We start from the raw sequence: 23,654 nt of genomic DNA, 5'->3' as shown, positions 1-23,654 counted from the left end.
ATTTTAGATATTGCAAGCCCTCTTTGGTTACCAACTTTGGTTACCGTTTTCCACAATCTTAATTGAAATGTATTTATCCCTTGTGATTTATACTGTATGTTGATTCTGTTCTTCTTGGCATTGGTTATTAATGCAAATATGCTGTGGAGTATAATATACCCCTTTCAGTTTGCATACAAATAGGGCATTCATGTTGTGTATCTATATTTAATGTATTTTAAATTTAAAATAATCTGTTAAAACATCCTGACTTCACACTGGGGTCAGTGATACAGAAGATGCTAATGATATGCAAAACAATGCACAACAATCCACCCCTACAAATTCCATACAAATGTCCAAAAGCAAGTTTTGTTTAAAAAATATTTATTGTCACACACACTTAACACAGTACAAGATTCCCTTGAGATAAGAAGTTCAATGATCTGATGTATCCCTGATGCACACACGCATCTCTACAGCACTGAAATGGGATGAACCCGGATACCACTTCTTATGCCAGCATGGTCTTTGTTTCTCTAACAGCTTAGCAAGCCCCTGTAAGATGAAAGATGAGAAAAGTCATATCAGACAAATCAAAGATTATCATGAATAAGACTACTTTTGTTGTATTGCAGCTAAATTAAAAACCAGTAGACTTACCAGACTGCAGGACGGGCTGGAACTGACCAGCCATGCAGATCTCGTCTTGTTTCTGGCGGACGACGCGCTGGATTGCCGGAGGCAGACCACGGGGGTTGCGTGAGAAGACCAGGGCATAGCCATCCTCGCATGTGCCATCATCCTTCAGAGTGCGGCAAGCATAGGTGATAGCGTAGTTGTCGTAGTCAGTGTCAATGACCCAGTAGTTATCACCTTTATGAAGAATAAACAATATGAGTCAACTGATTCAATGGATACAGATGTGATAATGGATACAGATGTGTCTTCTTACCTCCACTGGACAGATAGCTAGCCAGGCCCTGATAGTTCATGAACATCTTGCCAGGAGTGGTAGGGTCAGGAACACTGTACTGGGCGGCCATGTCAGCACACACAACCCAGAATCTGTACAGAGTAAGCAGGATTAACATTAGCATGTGACATCACTAAATTATTTCTCAATTAACCAAGAACCTGTATATAGCAGGATTAGCATTTGCATAAGACGTCATTGCTGTCGTATACTATTTAAACTGGATTGCTGAATCAATGCAGAATTCGTAAGCAGCAGGATTAGCATTAGCAAGTGACGTCATCACTATCATGCATTTAAACTTGTTTTCTGAATCAACAGATGCCTTAAACTGAAGGATTTGCATTGCTATCATATATTTAAACTTGCTTTTGGTACTCTGAACTGTGGAAACACCGTTTTTAAATGTTTCGTTTTTTCTTGGTTACAGACAATATTAAGGCTCTATTTCATTGTTTTGCAAACATTATGGGTATAAGTATTATCCAAACCATCTTAAACCGTGTATACACTGGACTAAAGACTAGATAATACCGGACGGAACAGTTGTGGTGTCGCGCTGTTTACACTGGACGTGACAAAGCGACCAATGCAAATCATTTGAACTTTTCCTGCGTCCCAATGTGCATACTATCCACCCTATTTATATAACTTAGAGATCTTGTAGACATTAGCCAAAGTTCAGGGAACATTCCCTTTAGCTGGGTTTTAAACAGTATAGCATTAGATGGCGATGTTATCGCAATCATAAGCTTTCTGAATCAAATGTCATTGAATGTTCCATTGTCAAACTCATACTTTCAGACTCATCACTGACCCGAAAAGAGTTACGCGGCCCTTGGAAGAGGCAGTCATGGTGCCGTCATCATCAATGGTGTATTCGGCAGAGATGTTGTCCTGGAGGAAGAGTCCCTCTGGGTCTTTTTTCTGCTGAGCGTACCATTTGCCTGCATACTGCAAGATACAACACACCAGGTCAGGTCTAGCTATCTGTTTTACATTAAGATTACAAATAAGCAAACTTATTCCCTAGGAAACTGCATACTACATACTCTCTTGGGGTCAAAGTCATCCTTGACTGTAAAGCTGTCCACAACGCAGGAGGAAGACCAGCAGCGCTCAACGTAGGACAGGAAAACCACCAGCAGTGCAAATTTGTAGTATTCCATTCTGAGCAACGGAGAAGGAAATCAGCTCATTTTTTTCATTACAATTTTGACTGCAGGGCCTAGAGAAAAACACTAGATCTTACCTGTTTGCTTTGTTGTTGTTTGGAGTCAACGAATGGAAGAATTTAGTTGTGTTAGAGCTCTCTTTGTGGTTCTCCACAAGGCTGTGTTGTCTACAATGAGCAAGAGCCCTTTTATACCAACTCTACAGACAGGCTTATTGATTATTTTCACTTCTTGTGACTAAATAAGGTTCTTAAATCTATGGGTAATCCGGTTGCAGAAATCCTCACTGTAATCTGGCTTCTCGGTTGAACCCTCCCATGCTTTCCAAAAAACAATTAAAGCTTTATGCAACTGTAGTGAGGCTTTGTTTAACTGTTTAAAGCAAAACATCTGGTAATAGGACACAAGGAAATTGAAAAAATCAGTCTGGAATATTATTTGTGAAATTGTGTTGAACACGTTGTATTAATAGGTATCTGCTAATTTTTTGAGGTAGTTTGGAATAGTTTCCTCCAAACGTTGGAACTCATAATTAACTCTATATTCTAAATATATATTCTCTTAACAAACATAGTTTACTGGTGCGTATCATCCCTTGACAAATTATTATGTGAAGCTGCATTGTTGCTGAGTAACGATGGCTCTTCAGTTTTTGTTATTTTGTTGAAGACTGATCTTTATCTTTGTATATCCAAGTTTAAATCTACATCCTTGATGTGCTGTATGCTGATTTTAATAGTTAAAATAATCAAGATAAAAATAATTTAGTGACTTAATTCTAACTCCACTCCAGTAGATTCTACAGAATTACAATGCAGTACTAATTGTCCAGTACATTGAAAGCAACTACACGAGACAGTTTTTTGTATTTGTGATGATTGTGATTGTTGATTATCTTTGTCTTGATGACAAAAGGCTCCAAGAGGCTTTGTGTTGTTTTGATGAGATGGACATAATTACGGAAGCAGCTTTATTCGTTATGAGAATCTATTATGTAATAATGTACTTGGTTCTTTCTAGTAGATTTGTGTGGTGTGATCGCATCAATTTCACATTCAGCAGGTTTTAAGAGGAGCCTTGTTTATAATAGCACATAATTGATATTATGCAGGAATAGTTATTATGCAAACACAATCTAGATATGATAATACCATATGTCTATGATGCCATTACATAAAAGCAATGGATAAAATTGTATCCATTACCTTTTCTGTTCCAAATGTATTCATTAAGAAGTTAAACAGGCTCCTAGTCACTCTCACTAGATGCGTCATCAAAAATGGAAGTAAATTGAGGATTGAATTATTTGCTGTTATTATCTGCTGTTATTGTGGTCAGTGTTATCACAGTTTTGTTTGGACATTTAATTCTGGAATTGCTGTTAACTGTCTATGAAAGTCTGTGTTTTTAAGGTACTTAGCCAGATATTTGCTATTGAAGAAGACGTTTATTCATGTACAGTTGAGGTCATAAGTTTACACACACCTTGCAGAATCTTCAAAATATTAATTATTTTACCAAAATAAGAGAGATTATACAAAATGCATGTTATTTTTTATTTAGTACTGACCTGAATAAGATATTTTACATAAAAGACGTTTACATATAGTCCACAACAGATAATAATTGTTAATAGTTTATAAAAATTCTTCTGTAATAGTTACATATGAGTCCCTCAGTTGTCCTCAGTGTAAAAATATGGATCTCAAAATCACACAGTCATTGAGTTCAAATACACAAAAATGCTGGAAAAACCAGAGAATTTGTGGGACCTGAAGGATTTTTCTGAAGAACAACAGGTAGTTTAACTGTTCAGAACAAACAAGGGATTCATGAACAATCATAACTAAACAACAAAAACACACAGCTGTGAATCATTCAAATAACAACACAGTATTAAGAATCAAACATATGTAAATTTCGAACAGGGTCATTCAACTGTTATTTTCTATTGTGGACTATATGGAAACATCTTTTATGTGAAATATCTTATTTAAATGGGTCATCGGATGCCCATTTTACAAAAGTTGATATGATTCTTTAGGGTCTTAATGAAAAGTCTATAATATACTTTGGTTAAAAATTCTCAATGGTTGTGTAAAACAACACCCTTTTTACCTTGTCAAAATCAGCTCTGCAAAAATCATCCCATTCTGAGGGATTGTTCCTTTAAATGCAAATGAGCTCTGCTTGCCCCGCCCCTCTCTTCTCTCTGTGGAGTGACGAGCTGCTCTGAGAGATCGCATTTAGCGCGTTTAGCTGCAAAACTTGGGAAAGGTGATTGTAGAGATTCCTAAAAAAATACCTTATACTTACTTCTGCTGTAAGTGAAGCTGGATCACGAATGATTTGCGCGAACATAGACACATTTATGTAGATCGGGGGGCGCATTCACAAACAAATGTAATCTACTGCATCTTCAGCAGCTCAGATGTCGAGAGTAAATGACGACCACTATGTTCATTATTACATCCAGCAACACAACACCTCAATCGCTCGGAGATATTCTTGTCTAACTTACATTCCTGCTCCGGCGTCAAAACAATGGAGGTCTGGCCGTTACAGCTGATCTGAGGTGAGATGCTCATGTCAGTCAACTATCATGGGAGCGGCCTCTGTCGGTGTGACAGCACACCGACAGGCATCTGAGAATGGCTCGATTTGAAAAAGTGTAAAAGTGAAGTTTGCATCCGATGACCCCTTTAAGTCAGAACCAAATAAAAAATAACATGCGTTTTGTATGATCTTATTTTGGTAAAGTAATTAACATTTTGCAGATTCTGCAAGGTGTTTGTAAACATTTGACCTCATTTGTACCTACTTTAAAATGGCTTGTTCTAGATTGTCCCCATAAGTCTTTTATAAGCTGTTCTTGGGACTAGTTCCCATGCATATCTGCGTAATATAAGTGGCCAACAATTGGTGAATTAGCAGTATTAGGATTGGTTGGCCGCAGGAACCGTCACGTTACAACACTGAGATCTCGTGGCTCAGATGCTACTGTGACCTCAGGGAACTTTGCTCTCAGGTGGGGTGATTCATCATACTCTATGTATCCATACAGCTGCCAGTATTCTCCACAGGTTCCATTACATAATGCATAATTAGGTCCTGTCTTATAGGTCAACTCTATAGTGGCAGTGTTACTATACTCTGAATTCTAATTGATTTATTATTCACATCTAAAAATTAGATATATCTAACCTGACTAATCTCTTGGCACAACAGTCAGCGTTCAGTAGTATCTATTTGTAGGTGTGTTCTACAGAGATTAGAATGGTTCTTTTTAAAGACCTTCATTTCTTTTTTCAGCCGCAGCTTTTCAAGCTGTCGGCTATATATACCATGTAAACAGACAAAGATGACAAAGATTTTGTTTGTCCCTCATTGTTGTTATTCTTATGCAGTAGAGTGCATTTGCTTTTTGTTTTTTTGGTCCATACAATGGAAGTCAGTTGGCTCTGTTGTTGTTGGGGTACCAATTGCAAGCTATTTTTCAAAATATCTTTGTCAGTGTTTTGCAAAAGAAGAAAACTTGCACTTATCAATTTTAACAATAGTTGTTCAACAGTAGCTTCTAACTTGGTTAAACTTTTTGTTTAAAAGCAGAGCAATATGAATTTTTTAAAAAATTTCACCTTGCATTTTTTTTCTTGGTGGATATCTTCACTCCCTGCGGTTTTCGTTGGCTTCAGCGCCTGGAGAAATCATGTATGGCCGTCCACGTGGACTTCACCCCATAAACCCTGATCCTAATCCCTCACATCCCCCATGTTCTCAAGGTTTGCTCCTGGCCAGCCTATGAAACTATTCAAACAAAGGCACTCCTTAGTGTCCACACACCAGTGCTGACCGTGCACATGTTCCCATTGACTGATGCACTAGATTAAGCTTGTTTTCTGGAATCACATATGCTGTTTCATGCTCCAGTTCAGAGAACAGGATGTCTTTAACCACATCAAGCTTATGTATTTGATGCACGATCATCATGACTTTGCGGAAAAACTTGTTCTGTCCCCAACTGATTGTGTATACTTTTAGCAAGTAAAAACTTTTTACACTTTTCTTTTTTCTTTTTCTTTTTGTAAGATTTATAAATGACTGTCAATTAGGGGTGTAACGATACATGTATTCGTACCGAACCATCACGGTACGGGCATCTCGGTCCGGTGCATGAGGCCTTACAAACGAATACAGGCAATTCACCTTCAAGTTGCATTTGAAAACAAAGCCCACTAGACAGTGATCACACTGTCTACGTGTCGCACTGTTTTTCCCAGTTTCACCCAGTTAACTAAATTAAATATATATCAAGTATTTATTACTTGTATGTATATGTACTACAGATTTTATAGCCTATATATGACATTATAATTTGATAGAATATTTAGTATTTTCACATGTAGGTGGGAAAAAATCACTGTCTGTTAAAAATAAATGAAAAGAAATCTAGCACAGTAGATTTGATTTTTGTTTTTTTGTTTTTTTTCTGTTGTACCGATATTGTATCGAACCGTGACCCCCGAACTGAGGTACGTACCGAACCGTGACATCTGTGTACCGTTACACCCCTACTATCAATATAGTGGTCTTGATTAAAGTTGCCCATCGGTGCTGGGTAGTAACTGATTGCATGTAATCTGGATTACAAAATTAAATTCCAAAAATTAAGTACTTGTAATTAGAGTATATTACATTTTAAAGTGCTTGTAATCAGATTACAGTTCCTTTTTCTTATGGATTACATATATTCTGTCGACAAACTGGATGGTTACTGGTCCGTATCACTCCTTGGTAAATTATTATGTGAAGCTAGAATGTTGCTGAGTAACAATGGCTCTTCAGTTTTTGACTGATCTTTATTTTTGCATATCCAAGTTTATGATGTCTTGTATGATGTTAATTATGTTAAAATAACAACTACTATTAGAGAAACAAAGTTAGATATACAGGATTCAATTTTAGTTAAAATAATCAGGATACATATAATTTAGTAACTTCACTCCAGTAGATTCTACAGATGTTTTTCCAAAGACGATCAAGCTTTATCTAATGCAATATGTACTAATTGTCCAGTACTCTGAAAGGAACTAGACGAGACACATTGTTGTGTTTGTATTGATTGTGATTGTTGATTTTAATGGGGATGTTGCATGTTTCACCGCTGTCTTGATGACAAAAGGCTCCAAGAGGCTTTGTGTTGTTTTCATGAGATGGACATAATTACGGAAGCAGCTTTATTCATTATAAGAATCTATTATGTAATAATGTATTCAGCTGTTTCTGGTAAATTTGTGTGGTGTGATCGCATCAATTTCACTTTCATCAGGTTTTAAGAGGAGCCTTGTTTATAATAGCACAGTATTGGGGTACTGCAAAAAGCATGATTAGCAATAATGCAAATAAATCTAGATAATATAATATTTCTTTTCCTTATGTCTGTGATGTCTTTACATAAAAGCAATGCATAAAAATTGTATCCGTTATCTATTCCATTCCAAATAATGTTATATATGCTCATTATTCAACTCGATTATGACATTATAGAACTTGTAAAATAACTGATTTGTAACTGATTACATGTAAGAGTACACTGTAAAAAATAATTTGTTGAGTCAACTTAAAATAATTTGTAACCTGGCTGTCTTAACATTTTTCAGTCAACTCAAAAAAAGTTTATTCAACTTGAAATGTTAAATTATACTAAGTGACAACTTAGATATTTGAGTTGAATCAACTTAAAATTTTAAGGCAGCTGGGTTACTTACCCATCTGTTAAGTTTAGCAAACACAAATATCTAAGTTGTTACTTAGTACAACTTAACATTTCAAGTTGAATAAGCTTATTTTAGTTGACTGAACTTAAATGTTAAGGCAGCAGGGTAACTAATTATTTTAAGCTGACTCAACAAATTGTGTTTTTTATTTTTTACAGTGTAGTGGATTGTAGTGGATTACATGATCACATGTTATTCACACAATGGCAGAAAATGATTAATAATTTATTTGATTTTTGAAGTCTGGACAAAAATATTTTAAACCTAGAAGACTTTGGGCATGTCGTTGTGTTCATGTTTATTTATGATGCTGTTTATTTATGATGTTGACATAAAAAAGTGGAATAGATTTTCTTTCTTTTTGCTTTTTTATATCAATATGGTGCATTTAATGGTAAGTTTAAAACAAGTTGTAGTTTTCATCATGTAATCGTAAGCAGTAACGGACTACAATATGTAAGAGATCTATATAGCTGACAGTCAGTTTTGTAAATTACATTTGTACTTTTTTTCCCCCCCTGGAGTTTCAACTTTTAGAGACCCAGCAAGGTCCAAGGACCACAGTATAGAAGTCAAGATCAATTGAGTTCAGCTAAACTGTGCAAATTGCAAGATCATTGGCATGTGAGTTTAATAAATTCACATGAGTTCAGTGTTCGAATGAGTTCAGAAAAATGATTTAAATTGCGATCTACTGCACCCTTGTGGATTCTGTAGGCAGTGACAAAAGCATTAAGACATTTACAAAAACACTGTTAGTTGTTTGATTTATCACCTTGAGGTCTATTATTTTCAAGAGATTCAAAATTTATTTTTTTTTCTATTTCATTTGGTTAATGTGCAGCATCATCCTGATCAGCACACACTAAGAAAAAAGGTACAAAAGTTGTCACTTGGTACCTTTTCACTAGGTGGCACAGTAACAAAAGAACTATAGCCTATGTTCCTTTAAAAAAAAAACAAAAAATGGGTCTGGATACAGATGGATCTGATAATCTGCTAATATAGATATTGTAGGTTAACACACATTGACTTCTGGTTCTTCTGAACCTTAGGCTGCTCCAAATGGACTGTATTTTGTCTAGCAGGTTGATTTACTTAAAAATCTGTGTATTGGTAAGTAACGGACAGCTGGATACTTTGACTATTAATCATGTACAGCTTCTAAACTGCAGGGTTTACCAAAAATACAGATATGTACCAGCACTCACAGATGCACACAGGACCTTCCCTCAGCAGCCAAAGCTCTGAGTTGTTTTGTTCACGTATGGAGCTATTAATATGCTGATTATCCTCATGACCTTTTGCATAAGATGGATACGAGGACTTTATATAGATATGAACTTTACCTAAACAAAAGGATTATAGGCATTTTATCATAAGACTCTGTATTGTTATTCCATCTAGGCCCATATCCTTCAGTAGTTTTTGTGTGTTTATATTATGTTTATATAATATGTTATTCGATATAAAATTTGAAGAGTTAATTAGCAAAAACGGATAACTAGTTTTTAACAGTTTTCAAAAATCACATTTTTTCATGTTAACATTCCAGTTAATTTCAGTCAAACTGCAGTTGGGTTATTTTGATTGAGTAACAATGACTAAAAAATACAGCTCTTTAAAAAATAAACTCTTCATTTGTATTTCAGAAACACAACTGAGGTCAACAGGTTTAGAAAACAGGTTTACAAAAAAGTAGCTTTTATTTTATTATTTTATTTATCATTTTGTACTTTATTTAATTGTAACATTTTTTAGCATTTTTATTTTACTTTACTTTTACTTTTTAATTTAGCATTTTTTATTTCGTTTTCTTTTATTGTAGCATTTACTTTATTTTTTCTTAAGCAGTTTTTATTTTATTTTAGCATTTTTTCATTTTAGCATTTTTTATTTTATTTCATTTTAACATTTTTATTTTAGTGTTTTTAAAATTTTAAAAGTTTCCATTTTTATTTTATTATCGAATTTATTTTATTTGAGTATTTTTAATTTAATTTAATTTAATTTTAACTTTTTTATTTATTTTAGCAATTTTATTTTAATTTAGCATTTGTTAATTTTATTTAAGCATTTTTTATTTTAGCCTTTTTTATTTTTTTATTTCATTTTATAATTTTTATTTTATCTTAGTGCTTTTGGAAATTAATTTGATCATTTTTATTTTATTTCATTTAATTTTAACATTGTTATTTTAGGGTGGGGGGTGGGGGCGTTAAATCTTTATCATTTTTTATTTTATTTATCATTTTTTTTATTTCATCTTCTTGTTCATAATCCTTCCACCAATTTTGCTGCGTATGCCACTATAATGTATTCTGTTTGTAAATACCATACATTAATTATGTAAAACTGTATATTGGTGCCCATATGAATCACAGTCTAATAGTTACATATTGCAAATTATATATATGTGCAGTGTTCCCACTTTTATGCTAATGGCTTTTAAGGTTATCCATGTTACTGCTATACAAAATGGTAGAATTATGGGAATATTATTCTTTCATAGAATGAAATACAGAGTTATTGACTCTTTTGAGAATAGTTATAGATGCTGATAATATTTTATATAACGTTTCTCTTTAATTATATACTAATTCAGGCACAATAAATCTGGTCATCTTTGGTCTTATTTCATGACTAATATTCACATATGCTGTACATAAATTCTTTTCCATTTTTTAGGAAACTCCTTTCACTACTTTCATGGTTGCAGTAATATTGAGTAAGAAGACAACTGGGGTGCTGAGATAATCAGCTAGTGGCCTGGTTAAATAGGGCTTAGTAATGAGGAGTGTGTTTTTAATAAGAACTTAAAGAGCTTGTAGCGCAAAGGCCAGGCTTCTGTGAGAAGAGACAAAGAGGAACAAAGCATAAGAGTGTGCATTAGCATTCACATACTTCATGATCGCATAGCTTTTCCTCTAAAACTCATTAAGAGCATCTCTTCTCTTTCCCAGGACACAGAGAGCGTTCGGAGGAGGACGTCGGTTGGTTTCAGCTCTGGGCTCAGGCTTTGATGCAGGTCACCTGATCAGTTTTACTAGAGCAGATCCTGATTCACCTTCAACACTATTAGGAAAACACCTTGCTGATGACAGTTGGATTGGAGACGGGTAGCCCCTGCTGTGGCAGGCGTCTCATCTCACGATTCTTCGTTTTTTCAACCATTTGAGGATTTTATGCTTTAAATATTCAGTTTTTGACCTTAAAACTCATTTGAACTCTCATTACTTGGCCTGCAAGTACTGGGATTGGGGCAGAAGATCCCAAGATGAGTGTCAAAAAGGAAGACGTGGAGAAGTTCCTGGATGGAAATCAAGATTTTGCCAGGAGCTATTTCGACAAAAAGCTCAAACCTGGTGCCGTGGCCTCGATCATGCGAATACCAGAGTCTAAAGTGGATGTGGACAGTTTTAAGGACATCTGCTCGGTAGAGGAGGGAGGGTTATTCTACGATCTCATTACAGACATGCAGGAGAACGTCAATATGGAGAAGGTGATTTTTAAGATTCTGAAGCGGATCAGCGCTCTGATCCACGCCGACCGATGTAGCCTGTTCATGTATCGACAGAGGAACGGCATCGCTGAGCTGGCTACTCGTCTCTTCAACGTTAATGAAAATTCTGAGCTGGACGACTGTGTGGTGCCTCCAGACTCTGAGATCGTCTTCCCTCTGGACATCGGTATAGTAGGACATGTGGCTCAAACCAAGAAGAACATCAATGTGAAGGATGTTACACAGGTACAAAAGAAAACATTGCTTTTAAAACAAATCAGACAAACTGTAAAACTTGATTGAGAGAGAGTAGTCACATTATTATACATTATTAGACTGTAGGTATGGTCATATTTTGAGGTTAGGCAAATCCTCTTGACATAATCCATTTATTTCAATATGCCATGACCCATGTTCAACATGAAGGATTATTTCACATGTGGCATTTACGCACCGGCCAAATCTTCTCTCAGCAGTTAAATTACACAAAAACTTTAAAAGATTGTTTTATCTTGTTAAACAAGCATTTTTTAAAATTTTATCTTAGCTTTTTTTTTATTTTAGCCTTTTTTTTTGTTTTATTTTATTTTGTTATTTTAGCATTTTTTATTTCATTTTAATTTTTTTATCTTTTTTTTTTTTAGCATTTTTTATTTATTTATTTGATCTTGTATTTAATCTTTTTATTTCATCTTGTTGTTCATGATTTGCACAATAGTTATTTTGTCAAACGAGTGCAAAAAACACCTTTTGGTAACACTTCACAATAAGCTTCCATTAACATTAGTTGCATTATTTTACAAGAACTAACAATGGTAACACTCTATTTTTAGGTATCCTTGTTACACTACCAAACCCTTAACATACAGTAAGCATATGTAGTTAATTAATATTACTCAGTATTAGGGGTCAACAGATTATTGGCCTGGCCAATTATCGGTGCAGAGATTAAGCATTTTTATGATTATCGGTATTGGTCATTTTCAAAACCGATTTGCCGATAAAATAATTTAAAAGCATTTAAAGAAAGTTTTTGTCAGAACTATTGTTAATCTTAATTTTGACATTAATTTTAATTTTTACACCAGACATATATCGGTTATCTTTCTACTTGATCTGTAATAATTGGTATCTGTATTGGCCCTGAAAAACACATAACAGTCGACCGATTATCAGCCTGGCCGATTATTGGTGCTGAAATAAAGCATTTTTATGGTTTCAAAACCGATTTGCTGATAAAACAATTTAAAAGCATATAAAGAAAGTTTTTGTCAGGGACCTTGTTATTTTTAATTTTGACATTATTTTTATTTTTACATCAGGCATATATATTGGTTCAAAATATTGTTTATCTGTCTGCTTGATCTGTAATAAACGGTATCTGCATCGGCCCTGAAAAACACATATCGGTTGACTGATTATTGGTCTGGTCGATTATCGGCACCGATATCAAGCATTTTTATGGTTATCAGTATCGGTCATTTTCAAAACTGATTTGCCGATAAAATAATTTCAAAGCATGTAAAGAATGTTTTGTCAGAGCCCTTGTTATTTTTAATTTTGACATTCATTTAAATTTTTACACCAGACATATATATCGTTATCTACTTGAGCTGTAATAATTGGTATCTGTATTGGCCCTGAAAAACATGTTTCGGTCGACCAATTATCAGCCTGGCCAATTATTGGCACTGATATGAAGCATTTCTTTTGTTTTTAAAACCAATTTGCGATTAAAGAAAATTAAAAAGCATTTAAAGAAAGTTTTTGTCAGAGCCCTTGTTATTCTTAATTTTGACATCAATTTAAATTTTTACACCAGACATATATATTGGTTCAAAATATTGGTTATCTGTCTACTTGATCTGTAATAATCAGTATCTGCATTGGCCCTGAAAAACACATATCATTTAGGCAATTATCGGCACCGATATCAAGCATTTTATGGTTATCGGTATCAGTCATTTTCAAAACCATTTTGCTGATAAAATAATTAAAACATTTAAAAAAAAGTTTTTGTCAGAGCCTTTGCTATTTGTTAATTTTGACATTAATTAAAATTTTTACACCAGACATATATTTGGGTTATCTGTCTACTTGATTTGTAATAACTGGTATCGTATCGGTACAGAAAAACACATATCAGTCGACTGATTATCAGCCTGGCTGATTGTTGGTGCTGATACGAAGCATTTTTATGGTTTCAAACCCAATTTGCAGATGAAATACGTTAAAAGCGTTTTAAAAAGTTTTTGTCAGAGCCCTTGTTATTCTAAATTTTGACATTAATTTTCAATTTTTACACTGTCTACTTGATCTATAATAATTGGTATCGGCATTGGCATCAGCACTGGAAAACACATATCGGTCGATCAATTATCGGTGCCGATATCAAGCATTTTAATGGTTATCGGTTATTTTTAAAACCATTTTGCTGATAAAATAATTAAAAGCTTTTAAAGAAAGTTTTTGTCAGAGCCTTTGTAATGCTTAATTTTGACATTTATTTACATTTTTACACCAGACATATGTATCGTTTCAAAATATCAGTTATCGGTCTACTTGTAAAAATCTGTATTGGCCCTGAAACATTTACTAATACATTAGTAAAATCAAATATTTCATTAACAGTATTTAAGGAACAGTGAAGAGTTTTTATTAACATTAAAAATATTGCGTTGTTACTAAATGTTACTTAACACATTAAACAGTGCTAACTATTGAGACCTTACTGTTAGCAAGTGTTATCAATTGTTATTTATCTTACTTTCTAATATCCGTAAGCAGGTAATTCATTAGCAATAATTAATTGTCAAATAAATGAGCAAGTTAGTGCCACAGTTACAAGTGAATTATAAATATGTCTTTGAAAATGTATTTTCTTATTTATGTGTTTCATCTGTGACAATATATTGTGCTTAATTAACATCAACAGAATACAAATTTAAATCCAAATGAAGAAACAAACTAATAAATTAGTTTTTTTCAGCCTACCATAACCTTAACCTTAACCTACAATAAATAAAAACTAGCACGTAGGGACAGTGTGTACTGTGCATGACAAAACTGACTTTGCTTTCACTATAGAATAGTCACTTCAGCTCATTCGTCGACGAACTTACTGAATACACCACACGCAACCTCTTGGCCACACCTATCATGAATGGAAAGGACGTCGTAGCCGTCATCATGGCAGTCAACAAGACTAATGGACCCTATTTCACAGATGAAGATGAGGATGTAAGTGTCTGTTTGCTGTTTCTGTCCATCACTATTATTAACAGAGTCTACATCGGCCTTAAAAATGAATTTGGACATGAGTAGAAGTAGCACAAGCACTTCTTTTTAGCACAAGCACTAAATTTTAAATGTGAGAACAACAAACTGTAATGTTAATTTCGTAAAATTCTCAAATTATGTCTCTTTTTTTAAAAGCTTTTTTTAAAGTATCTGAAAGTTGGCTCTCTGAACCTGAAGATCTTTCATCTGAGCTACCTTCATAACTGTGAAACCCGAAAAGGACAGGTCAGTCTGAACAAGCTTGCAACAATTAGCTACAGGTGACGAAATTGTTAAACTGAATTGAAAAAGGTAGATTTTTAAATGCATTTTTCATATATCTCCTGCACAGCTGCTGTTGTGGTCAGCTAACAAGGTGTTTGAAGAGCTCACAGACATTGAACGACAGTTTCACAAAGCTTTGTACACAGTACGAGCCTATCTCAACTGTGACAGGTACTCCGTGGGCCTTCTGGACATGACCAAGGAAAAGGTACGTCAATCAATATAATTACTGAAACGAACAGAGACTTCATGCTTAATTTAGAAGCTGTCCTGTCACTCACTAAAACTGACTCAGTGGTTTTATTCTCTTGCAGGAGTTCTTTGATATTTGGCCTGTGTTGATGGGAGAGCAGCCACCTTATTCTGGCCCCGTTACTCCTGATGGAAGGGTAAGCTGCGTTTTTACAATTCAAATTAGCTAAAAATCAAAATTGTTTTAACATTTACTAACTCTTATGTCATTGCAAATCCATTTGACTTTTTGTGTCCCAGTTTGGATCTTATTTCCCAAACAGTGACATCTGTAGTCACAATTTGCGTAAGAAAGTCATACAGATTTGTAATGACATGATAACTGACATATATTTGGGTCAACTATAAATTTAAAGTCTCTAAAATACTTATAAAAATCTTTCATTTTACTTAGGAAATCATTTTCTACAAAATTATTGATTATATTTTACACGGAAAAGAGGACATCAAGGTCATACCGTAAGTTTTCCCATTTTTCTTCTAGTAACCCACGTTAAATCCAACATGTGCTTTAAATTAAAGACACAATTTTCTTTTTTAACAGAAATCCACCAGCAGATCATTGGGCTTTGGTTAGTGGATTACCTACATATGTAGCAGAGAGTGGATTTGTAAGTGACTCCTTTATTACTTTAGGAATAAAGTATGGTTGATTTTTGAAATGTTAAGTATGTATTTACATATACATTTATTGATATCTGTTGTGTATTCCAGATTTGTAACATCATGAATGCAGCAGCAGATGAAACGTTCAACTTTCAGGTTTATTTTTTCCTGTCTAAAACACATTTAATAGTTGAAGTTCCCTTGACTTGCAGTAATAACACTTTGGGTTTCTGTAGACGGAAGCTCTGGATAGCAGTGGATGGACCATCAAGAATGTGCTGTCCTTGCCAATTGTCAACAAAAAAGAAGAAATTGTTGGCGTTGCAACTTTCTACAACAGGAAGGATGGCAAACCATTCGATGACCATGATGAACAACTCATGGAGGTAAAGTTGATTGACTGATTGGTACCATTTACAGACTGAATGCTGACTTGTTGACTTACGGAAGGATGCGCTGCTGTCTTGACAGGCTTTGACACAGTTTCTGGGCTGGTCGGTGCTTAACACAGACACCTATGACAAAATGAACAAGCTGGAGAACAGGAAGGACATTGCCCAGGACATGGTGCTGTACCATGTCAAATGTCGAGATGATGAGATTCAAAACATCCTTGTAAGTTTATACTTTTAACTTGCAAATGTTATTTTATTTTTTTATTTTATAGCTATATATTTTTGTTTTCTTTGGTATTTCTATTCTAGAAAACAAGAGAATATTTTGACAGAGAACCAAGAGACTGTGAGGAGGAAGAGCTTTTGGAGATTCTGGTAGGCTGAACGTCTTATTAATTAAAGATTTTTACAATCACACGCTGTAGTTAAACATCTCAGATAAGATAAAGAAAGTCACTTTTATTCACCTTTTTCCTCAATGCGAAAGTAAGTACCTATGGGTGAGAATTCCGGTTAATTATTCGCTATAGGAACAATGTGAGAATAACAATGTGCAGTAAACAGTAAAACTGTTTGTTTATAATTAAGATAATATATTAAAATAATATGGTAAGACACATTCATCTGCAATATCAAGCAGGAAAATGAGCCGTTTTGTACAGCTAAAAATAGCTGGATGTGGATGAGACCATAAGCCACGCCCATAACATTTACAAATGGCCCACTCTTAACCCGAAGAAAAAGGTGGATAGAAATCCATTAGTAAATGGTATGCTGTTTCAGCTATTATGTTATGCACTGTCTGACTTTTGTTTTCTTATTTTTCATACAGAAAAAAGAGCTGCCTGGTCCAAATAAGTTTGAGATCTACGCGTTCCATTTTTCAGACTTTGATTGCACTGAACTGGATCTTGTAACATGTGGGATCCAGATGTACTATGAAGTTGGAGTGGTTAAAAAGTTCCAGGTCCCTCAGGAGGTAAATTTGCTTGTTTATAATGACGGATTCTCTTGATTTGTGTCATGAAGTGTCATGAGATTACATAAAATTGGCTGCTATCTTTTAATTAGGTTTTGGTGAGATTCATGTACTCAGTCAGCAAAGGCTACAGGAAAATCACCTACCACAACTGGCGCCATGGCTTCAATGTTGGGCAAACCATGTTCACTTTACTCACGGTATGACCTTCTCAGGTTTTTTTATTTATTTTATTTGATGTTTTCAATTAAAGTATTCCCTGGGAATTCAAACCATTATGTTGGTGTTGTTTAGGACTGTCACGATTCCTCGATTCAATTCAAGTACTTGATTTTAAAAAATCCTTCACTGCATTTTGCCCATGTTGAGTAGTTGCCAAAATAGTTGCACATTCCACAGACAAGAATCCATGAGATGCATTATCAGAACATTTTCCAAGGCTGTATGATATATTAAAACCATAATAAAGCATAATGTAATTGTGAATTCAAAAACGTTAAGATTCAGTTAAATCAACATATATGCAATGCACGTTTAATATATGCGCTTCATTTACATGTGTGGAGCGTCTCAAACTACATCTCTCAAATTGTTGTAAGTTTGGGTTTGTTATAATGTTCATCTGGGAACGTGTGTGACATTTCATCGGATTTGTAAGGCAAATCATTATAAACCTACACAAACACAGCAGAATACTTCAATATCTTTCTCAATATGCTAACTGTCCATTGCGATTTCAAAATAAAAGTTTAAACCCTCACTTTAATGTTACACATTTTGATGTCCACATATTCAAGAAATTACAGTGGCTGTAGAATTTGTCATAAAGTGGCCAAATATGAAAGATTAAGTGGACATTTGAATTAAATGTTGTTTAGTCAATATTAAACAAGGTTTAGATTGTGTTGTATAGTGTAAAAACAATCATCAGGCCATTGGCGCCCTCTGCTGTTATTATGTATTATATAATACTTTATGTATTTTAACAGCTTTGTTCAATAAAACCATATGACTACTTGCTTTTGATACTTTATTATCTATGTTTGATACTTTTGCATCTATGTTGTTCATGACACATTTTTGATACACATACTGAAAATCGTAAAATCATAATGAGAATGATTTTTTGTTTTTCATGGAGCCAGACAGGCAAACTGAAGCGGTATTACACAGATTTGGAGGTGATGGCTATGATCACTGCTGGCTTCCTGCATGATATCGACCACAGAGGCACAAATAATCTCTACCAAGTGAAGTCAGTAAAACTTTTTCTACTAGTACTTGTAATATTAATGCTTCCTACTAATAACATGACATTTATATTTTTTGTGATTAGGTCCCAAAATCCTCTAGCCAAGCTGCATGGATCCTCCATTCTAGAGAGGCATCACTTGGAATTTGGCAAATTCTTGTTAGCTGACGAGGTATGAGTGAATTGTCCAGAAAATTAGCCTTCATGGTTAATTTGTTAGTTTGATTTGATTCTAACAAATGTTTTTTTTCTTAGTCATTAAACATCTTCCAAAATCTCAACAGAAGACAAATGGAGCATGTCATCCACCTCATTGACATTGCCATTATTGCAACTGATCTTGCCTTGTACTTCAAGTAAGTTTTTACAGTATATCATAATAGCATGTTTTAAAATAAAGCAATAAGCCCAAGAAGCCATGGTTTACAGTGAATTTATAACAGCTATGGGGCGTTGTTAGGCACAACGCAAAGTGGAGTCCCTAAAACTCTCTTAGCTATTATAAATTCACTGTAAACCACAGCTTTTATAATATGGTTATTCTATATACATAGTAAGGTTTCACAAAATAAAAAACAGCAAATAAAGTGTAATGATTTTAATAAAAACATTATTTTTCCACCAAACAATGTAGTTCGTCAGAAGCGGTTGTGGTTGCAACAAAGTAGTTGCCGAAGAACACAAAGACGTAAACAAAGGTGTATGTTTGTAGAGTAATTTACAACAGCTTCGAACACGGCTCAACCAATCAGAATTAAGAACCGGAACTATCCGTTTTATAATCTACAGTATATAATTAAGTTAAAGGAATTTTTACTCAACAATAGAAATACATTATTTGCTTGTCACTATGCACTATTTCAAACTTGTATGCAGTGACTTTTTTCTGAAGAATCATTCGGCTGTTTTTAAAAGAAGTGAAATGTAAAGCTAAAATGGGACAAAAGTTTTAAGATATAAACTTTTCTTAATTCTACCTTAAAGAAAGAGAACAATGTTCCAGAAAATTGTGGATCTCTCTGAGACATATGAAGAACAGAAGAAGTGGGTGGACTTCATGTCTCTTGAAACGACAAGGAAAGAAATTGTAATGTAAGTGTGTCCATTTATAACTACGCTAGCATTTTAGCATAATGCATTTCTCAAAAATAAACATTTTGTGCTTTTTTTATTTTTAATAATCGACTAGGGCCATGATGATGACAGCATGTGACCTCTCAGCTATCACAAAACCATGGGAGGTGCAGAGCAAGGTAAGAGGTGTCAAATGAAGAATAGCTACAGTTTTGCTTTTTAGCAATATACAAAGTGTAATTTCTCCCATCCTAGGTCGCTCTCTCTGTAGCAGCTGAATTCTGGGAGCAGGGTGATCTTGAGAGGACTGTTCTTGAGCAACAACCTATCGTAAGCACCTGAAACTAATATTAGTGGTTGGGCTACTAGTAAAGCACCTATCTTAGAATAATCTAAAAATCTAATTTTTGTTTTTAAATCTAGCCCATGATGGACAGGAACAAAGCTGCGGAGCTGCCAAAGCTTCAGTGTGGTTTTATTGACTTTGTCTGTACTTTTGTCTACAAGGTACATTTGTGAATGAAGGGGATTGATCATTTTTGTTTCAAGAGATTAATGTTAAAAACAAAAAGAGAATTGGTCTTTAAGATTAATCAGCAACCCTTCCATCTTTTTTTTCCAAAGGAGTTCTCTCGTTTTCACCCCGAGATTCAGCCAATGTATGATGGCATTCTGAACAACCGGATGCATTGGAAAGCAAGGCAGGAAGAATACGAGGCAAAACTAAAGGAAATGGAGGAGGCAGTTAAGGCCAGGCAGGAAGCAGCTGCCAAAAATGGTTTGAATTTTAGCCTTTGCTTTAGCATTTAAAATCTGTATCTGTATTTGTACCGAATGTGACCCTGGACCACAAAACCAGTCATAAGTAGCACAGGTATATTTGTCGCAATAGCCAAAAATACATTGTCTGGGTCAAAATGATAGATTTTTCTTTTATGCCAAAAATCATTAGGATATTAAGTAAAGATCATGTTCCATGAAGATCTTTTGTTAATTTCCTACCATAAATAAATATATATTTTTTATTTGTAATAGGCATTGCTAAGAACTTCATTTGGACAACTCTAAAGGCGGTTTTCGCAAAAAATTGACCCTTATGACTGGTTTTGTGGTCCAGTGTCACAAATTAGAAAGAACTTACATTCGGACCCTCTTATAGCTCAATTTCAAGTTTACATTTGACATACCGATATAAACTACCATTCAAATGTTTAGGGTTTGTTAAGGATTTTATTTTTTAAAAATGCATTTATTTAATCAAAATTCCAGTAAAACTGTAATATTGTGAAATATAAAATTATTCCAAAAACAATTCAGTTCTCTATTTTAATATATTTTAAAATGCAGCCATTACACCAGTCTTTAGTGTCACATGATCCTACAGAAATTCTAATATGCTAATTTGCTGTTCAAGAAACTTGAAAACAGCTTAAAACATTTATGTCAAAATTCTCTGATACATAGAAAGTTCAAAAGAACAGCATTTATTTGATGTAGAATTTAATTGTAACATTATACAATTACTTTACTGTCACTTTGATCAATTTGTCCTTCCAGACAAAAAAAAAAGAAACAAAAAAGAAAACAATGAGCCTAGACATTTGAAAGGAACATTATTAATCTCCAACGAACTTGATTGGCTATCAAAAAAGCCCAGACCTCAACTAGAATAGAGTGTCCATATATTGTGTGATATGACGCATTTCTTTAATTCAGATTCTCTGTGTTTGTGTCTCTACAGCTGCAAATTCCAACAGCACCAGTGGATCAGGATCAGGGTCAAAGACCTGCTCTATCTGCTAGAGAAAAGACAACATTACAGAGGGCAAGGCACCTTGAGATGCAACCTAGCCTCTAAGTAGTATGTCACACGGGGGGAGATCAACCTCACCCCAAGGATCTGATCAAGAGTGAGTGGGAAAACACTATCAATGCATTATATGCTATTAGCAAGCCACAAGACCACATCCTAACCAAAACACACGTTGGATCTCGCCTACAGTTAGTATTACTGTTCCACTGTGTTTCTGTGGGTTATAATGTTTAAGAATTTTCATTGGATGGCAATCGTTTTTAATTAATCACGATGCAAACTTAAATGTACTAAGGGTGAATATTGCAAAGATGGTTCTGATATTGTTTTTTCCATCCAATCAAAGATTAGCATCATCTATAATTTGTTGTCACCACCTACTATTACTGAATATCAGAAAACAATGGCCATTATATGAGTGATGTGTATTTATGCCATTTATTCTCTCTAAAAGTAATCATGTTGTATAGCTGGAAGCTAATGTTCGGGTCGCTAAATGTGAAAAGGTAGGTGACAGACATTAATGTGCAACAATATATACAGGGTTGCCAGGTTTTCACAACAAAACAAGCCCTAGTGTTTTGTAGGAGGTCCCTTGGTAAAATAAACATTTTTTGGCGGGGTTCCCCTGGTAAAATTCGCATTCCAGGGGCTAATTGTCACATTGTTGGGGTTGCTTTAACCCGCAGACAACAGTGTTAAAGTACCCCAATTCTACAGGAAAACCATGGACTTGGCAACACTGAATATATAGCTTCTGGTAAGCTAGATGGCAGAGTACAGTCGTGGTCAGCATGTATAAAGATTTGCTATAAAGTTATAGTTGTTGTTATAGTTTGATTTTTTTTTCCATCACTTAAGTTGACAGGTAATACGCAATTGTCCTTCAGACTTATTTACATCAAGTGCTGTCATGGGTGTGTTTTACTGAGCAATGTCCCGTTACTCAGTGTCTCTGCTGTTGGGACATGCGTTCAGAGAGAAAACTAATTCCAGTGGCCTTGATACCATTCATCTGTTCTCAGCTGACCTGTCATCACACTGAACCTTGAGAAGTCTGTGATTAAATTTATGAAGGTATTCAGATTCAGGCATTTATGTCTGACTTCTTTTTTTTTTTTTTTTGTAGGAATCAAGTTTCTCTTTCACTGGTTGTCTGTAAAAGATCATAAAAACATCAGTTGTGAATCTAATTGTGTAAATATACGAGAATTATTTTTCAATTTTATGAGGTACGACTTTACATAGTCTTAAAGTAAATACTACGAAGGTGTGTTTTAGTGCACTTGATGAATTTTACAAGCTTACTATATAAAGTTGCTGCTTATGTTTCACATATCGTAATGGTTTAATTTAAATAGTGAAGGATCAGGCAGTAGCAAAGAAAATTGATGTGTCAGATCTGAGAGCGAGGGCCCGGTAATAAGACTTTTTGAGTCTTTTTGAATTTGACACAAATGTGATTTACTTGCAGAGCAAGTTTCATCATTTTTGATTCATCATCAAATATGATGCTCTCAAACCATCAAAAATACAGCATCAAATATGGGTGATTCCAATTAAATTGGTAAACATGTTAAGCTTCTTCTGTATGCTTGATACCATGACAATTAAAGCATATATTTTTATGAACTTTGTGTTTTTCTTAGTAGTTAGTTTTTTTTTTTTAAGTTGTTACGTTATACGTTATATTTATTAAAAAAAAATCACAGTTTACAAAAATATTAAGAACTGTTTTCAAACTGATAATAAAAAATGTTTCTTAGCACCAAATAAGGATATTAGAATTATTTCTAAAAAATCATGCGACACTGACGACTGGCATAATGACGCTGAAATTTCTGATTTGTCATTTCAAAAACATGAACAAAACATACAGACTGATAGTGTATTAAAGCAATAACAGTATTAATTTGAGTCTCTACAAAGGATTTGATTGTCTTCACACATCTGCTCAATGAATCACTCGATAAGAAAGCCTCTTATCCCATGAGAACTATCAGCAGTTTCCACCCTTCCCTTCCTAGATAACTAGGTGTCACCTGCAAAGGTTATCTGAACATCCCTACACATTCCATTTCCCAATAAATCCTCTGACAGCATTCCTAAAAATAGTCTGTTAAAGTCATGACGGTTTATGGTTTTTAGATAAACTCTGAATAAATGTTGTGTATAAATGAAGGAAAGCAGAGTTTTTAAGTGAATATTTGTCTTGCTTTTTCAAACAGTTAATGAAGTGTAGCACTGCAGCTAAGTAGCTGCGAAGCATTTGTGCAAAATCAGCACTTGTGCAGTATTGGCTTGACCTAA

At 34.4% G+C, this 23,654-nt stretch overlaps 2 protein-coding genes across 3 annotated transcripts; one reads left to right on the top strand and one right to left on the bottom strand.

The window, feature by feature from the left end:
• Positions 1-351: 351 nt before the first annotated feature.
• Positions 352-2,275, bottom strand: rbp4l (retinol binding protein 4, like). The gene is made up of 6 exons (XM_051093849.1): positions 2,208-2,275; positions 2,008-2,125; positions 1,773-1,909; positions 935-1,047; positions 643-855; positions 352-537 (listed from the first exon to the last, which is right to left on the bottom strand). Exons 2-6 carry the CDS (start codon positions 2,122-2,124, stop codon positions 527-529), a joined length of 591 nt encoding a protein of 196 aa, XP_050949806.1. The 5' UTR covers position 2,125; positions 2,208-2,275; the 3' UTR covers positions 352-526.
• On the top strand, positions 1,799-22,468 carry pde6b (phosphodiesterase 6B, cGMP-specific, rod, beta). Of its 2 annotated transcripts, XM_051093848.1 has the most exons (23): positions 1,799-1,930; positions 10,871-11,655; positions 14,497-14,649; positions 14,845-14,934; positions 15,041-15,181; positions 15,288-15,362; positions 15,620-15,684; positions 15,770-15,836; positions 15,940-15,987; positions 16,068-16,217; positions 16,303-16,446; positions 16,536-16,601; positions 17,059-17,205; positions 17,298-17,405; positions 18,351-18,460; positions 18,542-18,629; positions 18,713-18,813; positions 19,442-19,549; positions 19,647-19,710; positions 19,787-19,861; positions 19,955-20,038; positions 20,156-20,309; positions 21,273-22,468. In XM_051093848.1, exons 2-23 carry the CDS (start codon positions 11,185-11,187, stop codon positions 21,332-21,334), a joined length of 2,571 nt encoding a protein of 856 aa, XP_050949805.1. In that variant the 5' UTR covers positions 1,799-1,930; positions 10,871-11,184; the 3' UTR covers positions 21,335-22,468. The 2 variants fall into 2 exon arrangements, with proteins under 2 accessions (XP_050949805.1, XP_050949804.1); XM_051093847.1 differs by lacking the exon at positions 1,799-1,930 and having other exon boundaries at positions 10,745-11,655.
• Positions 22,469-23,654: the final 1,186 nt, after the last annotated feature.

This window comes from Labeo rohita, chromosome 21 (assembly GCF_022985175.1).
Source record: "Labeo rohita strain BAU-BD-2019 chromosome 21, IGBB_LRoh.1.0, whole genome shotgun sequence".
In the NCBI taxonomy this organism is placed as follows: domain Eukaryota; kingdom Metazoa; phylum Chordata; class Actinopteri; order Cypriniformes; family Cyprinidae; genus Labeo; species Labeo rohita.
This window is presented reverse-complemented; position numbering and strand designations above follow the sequence as displayed.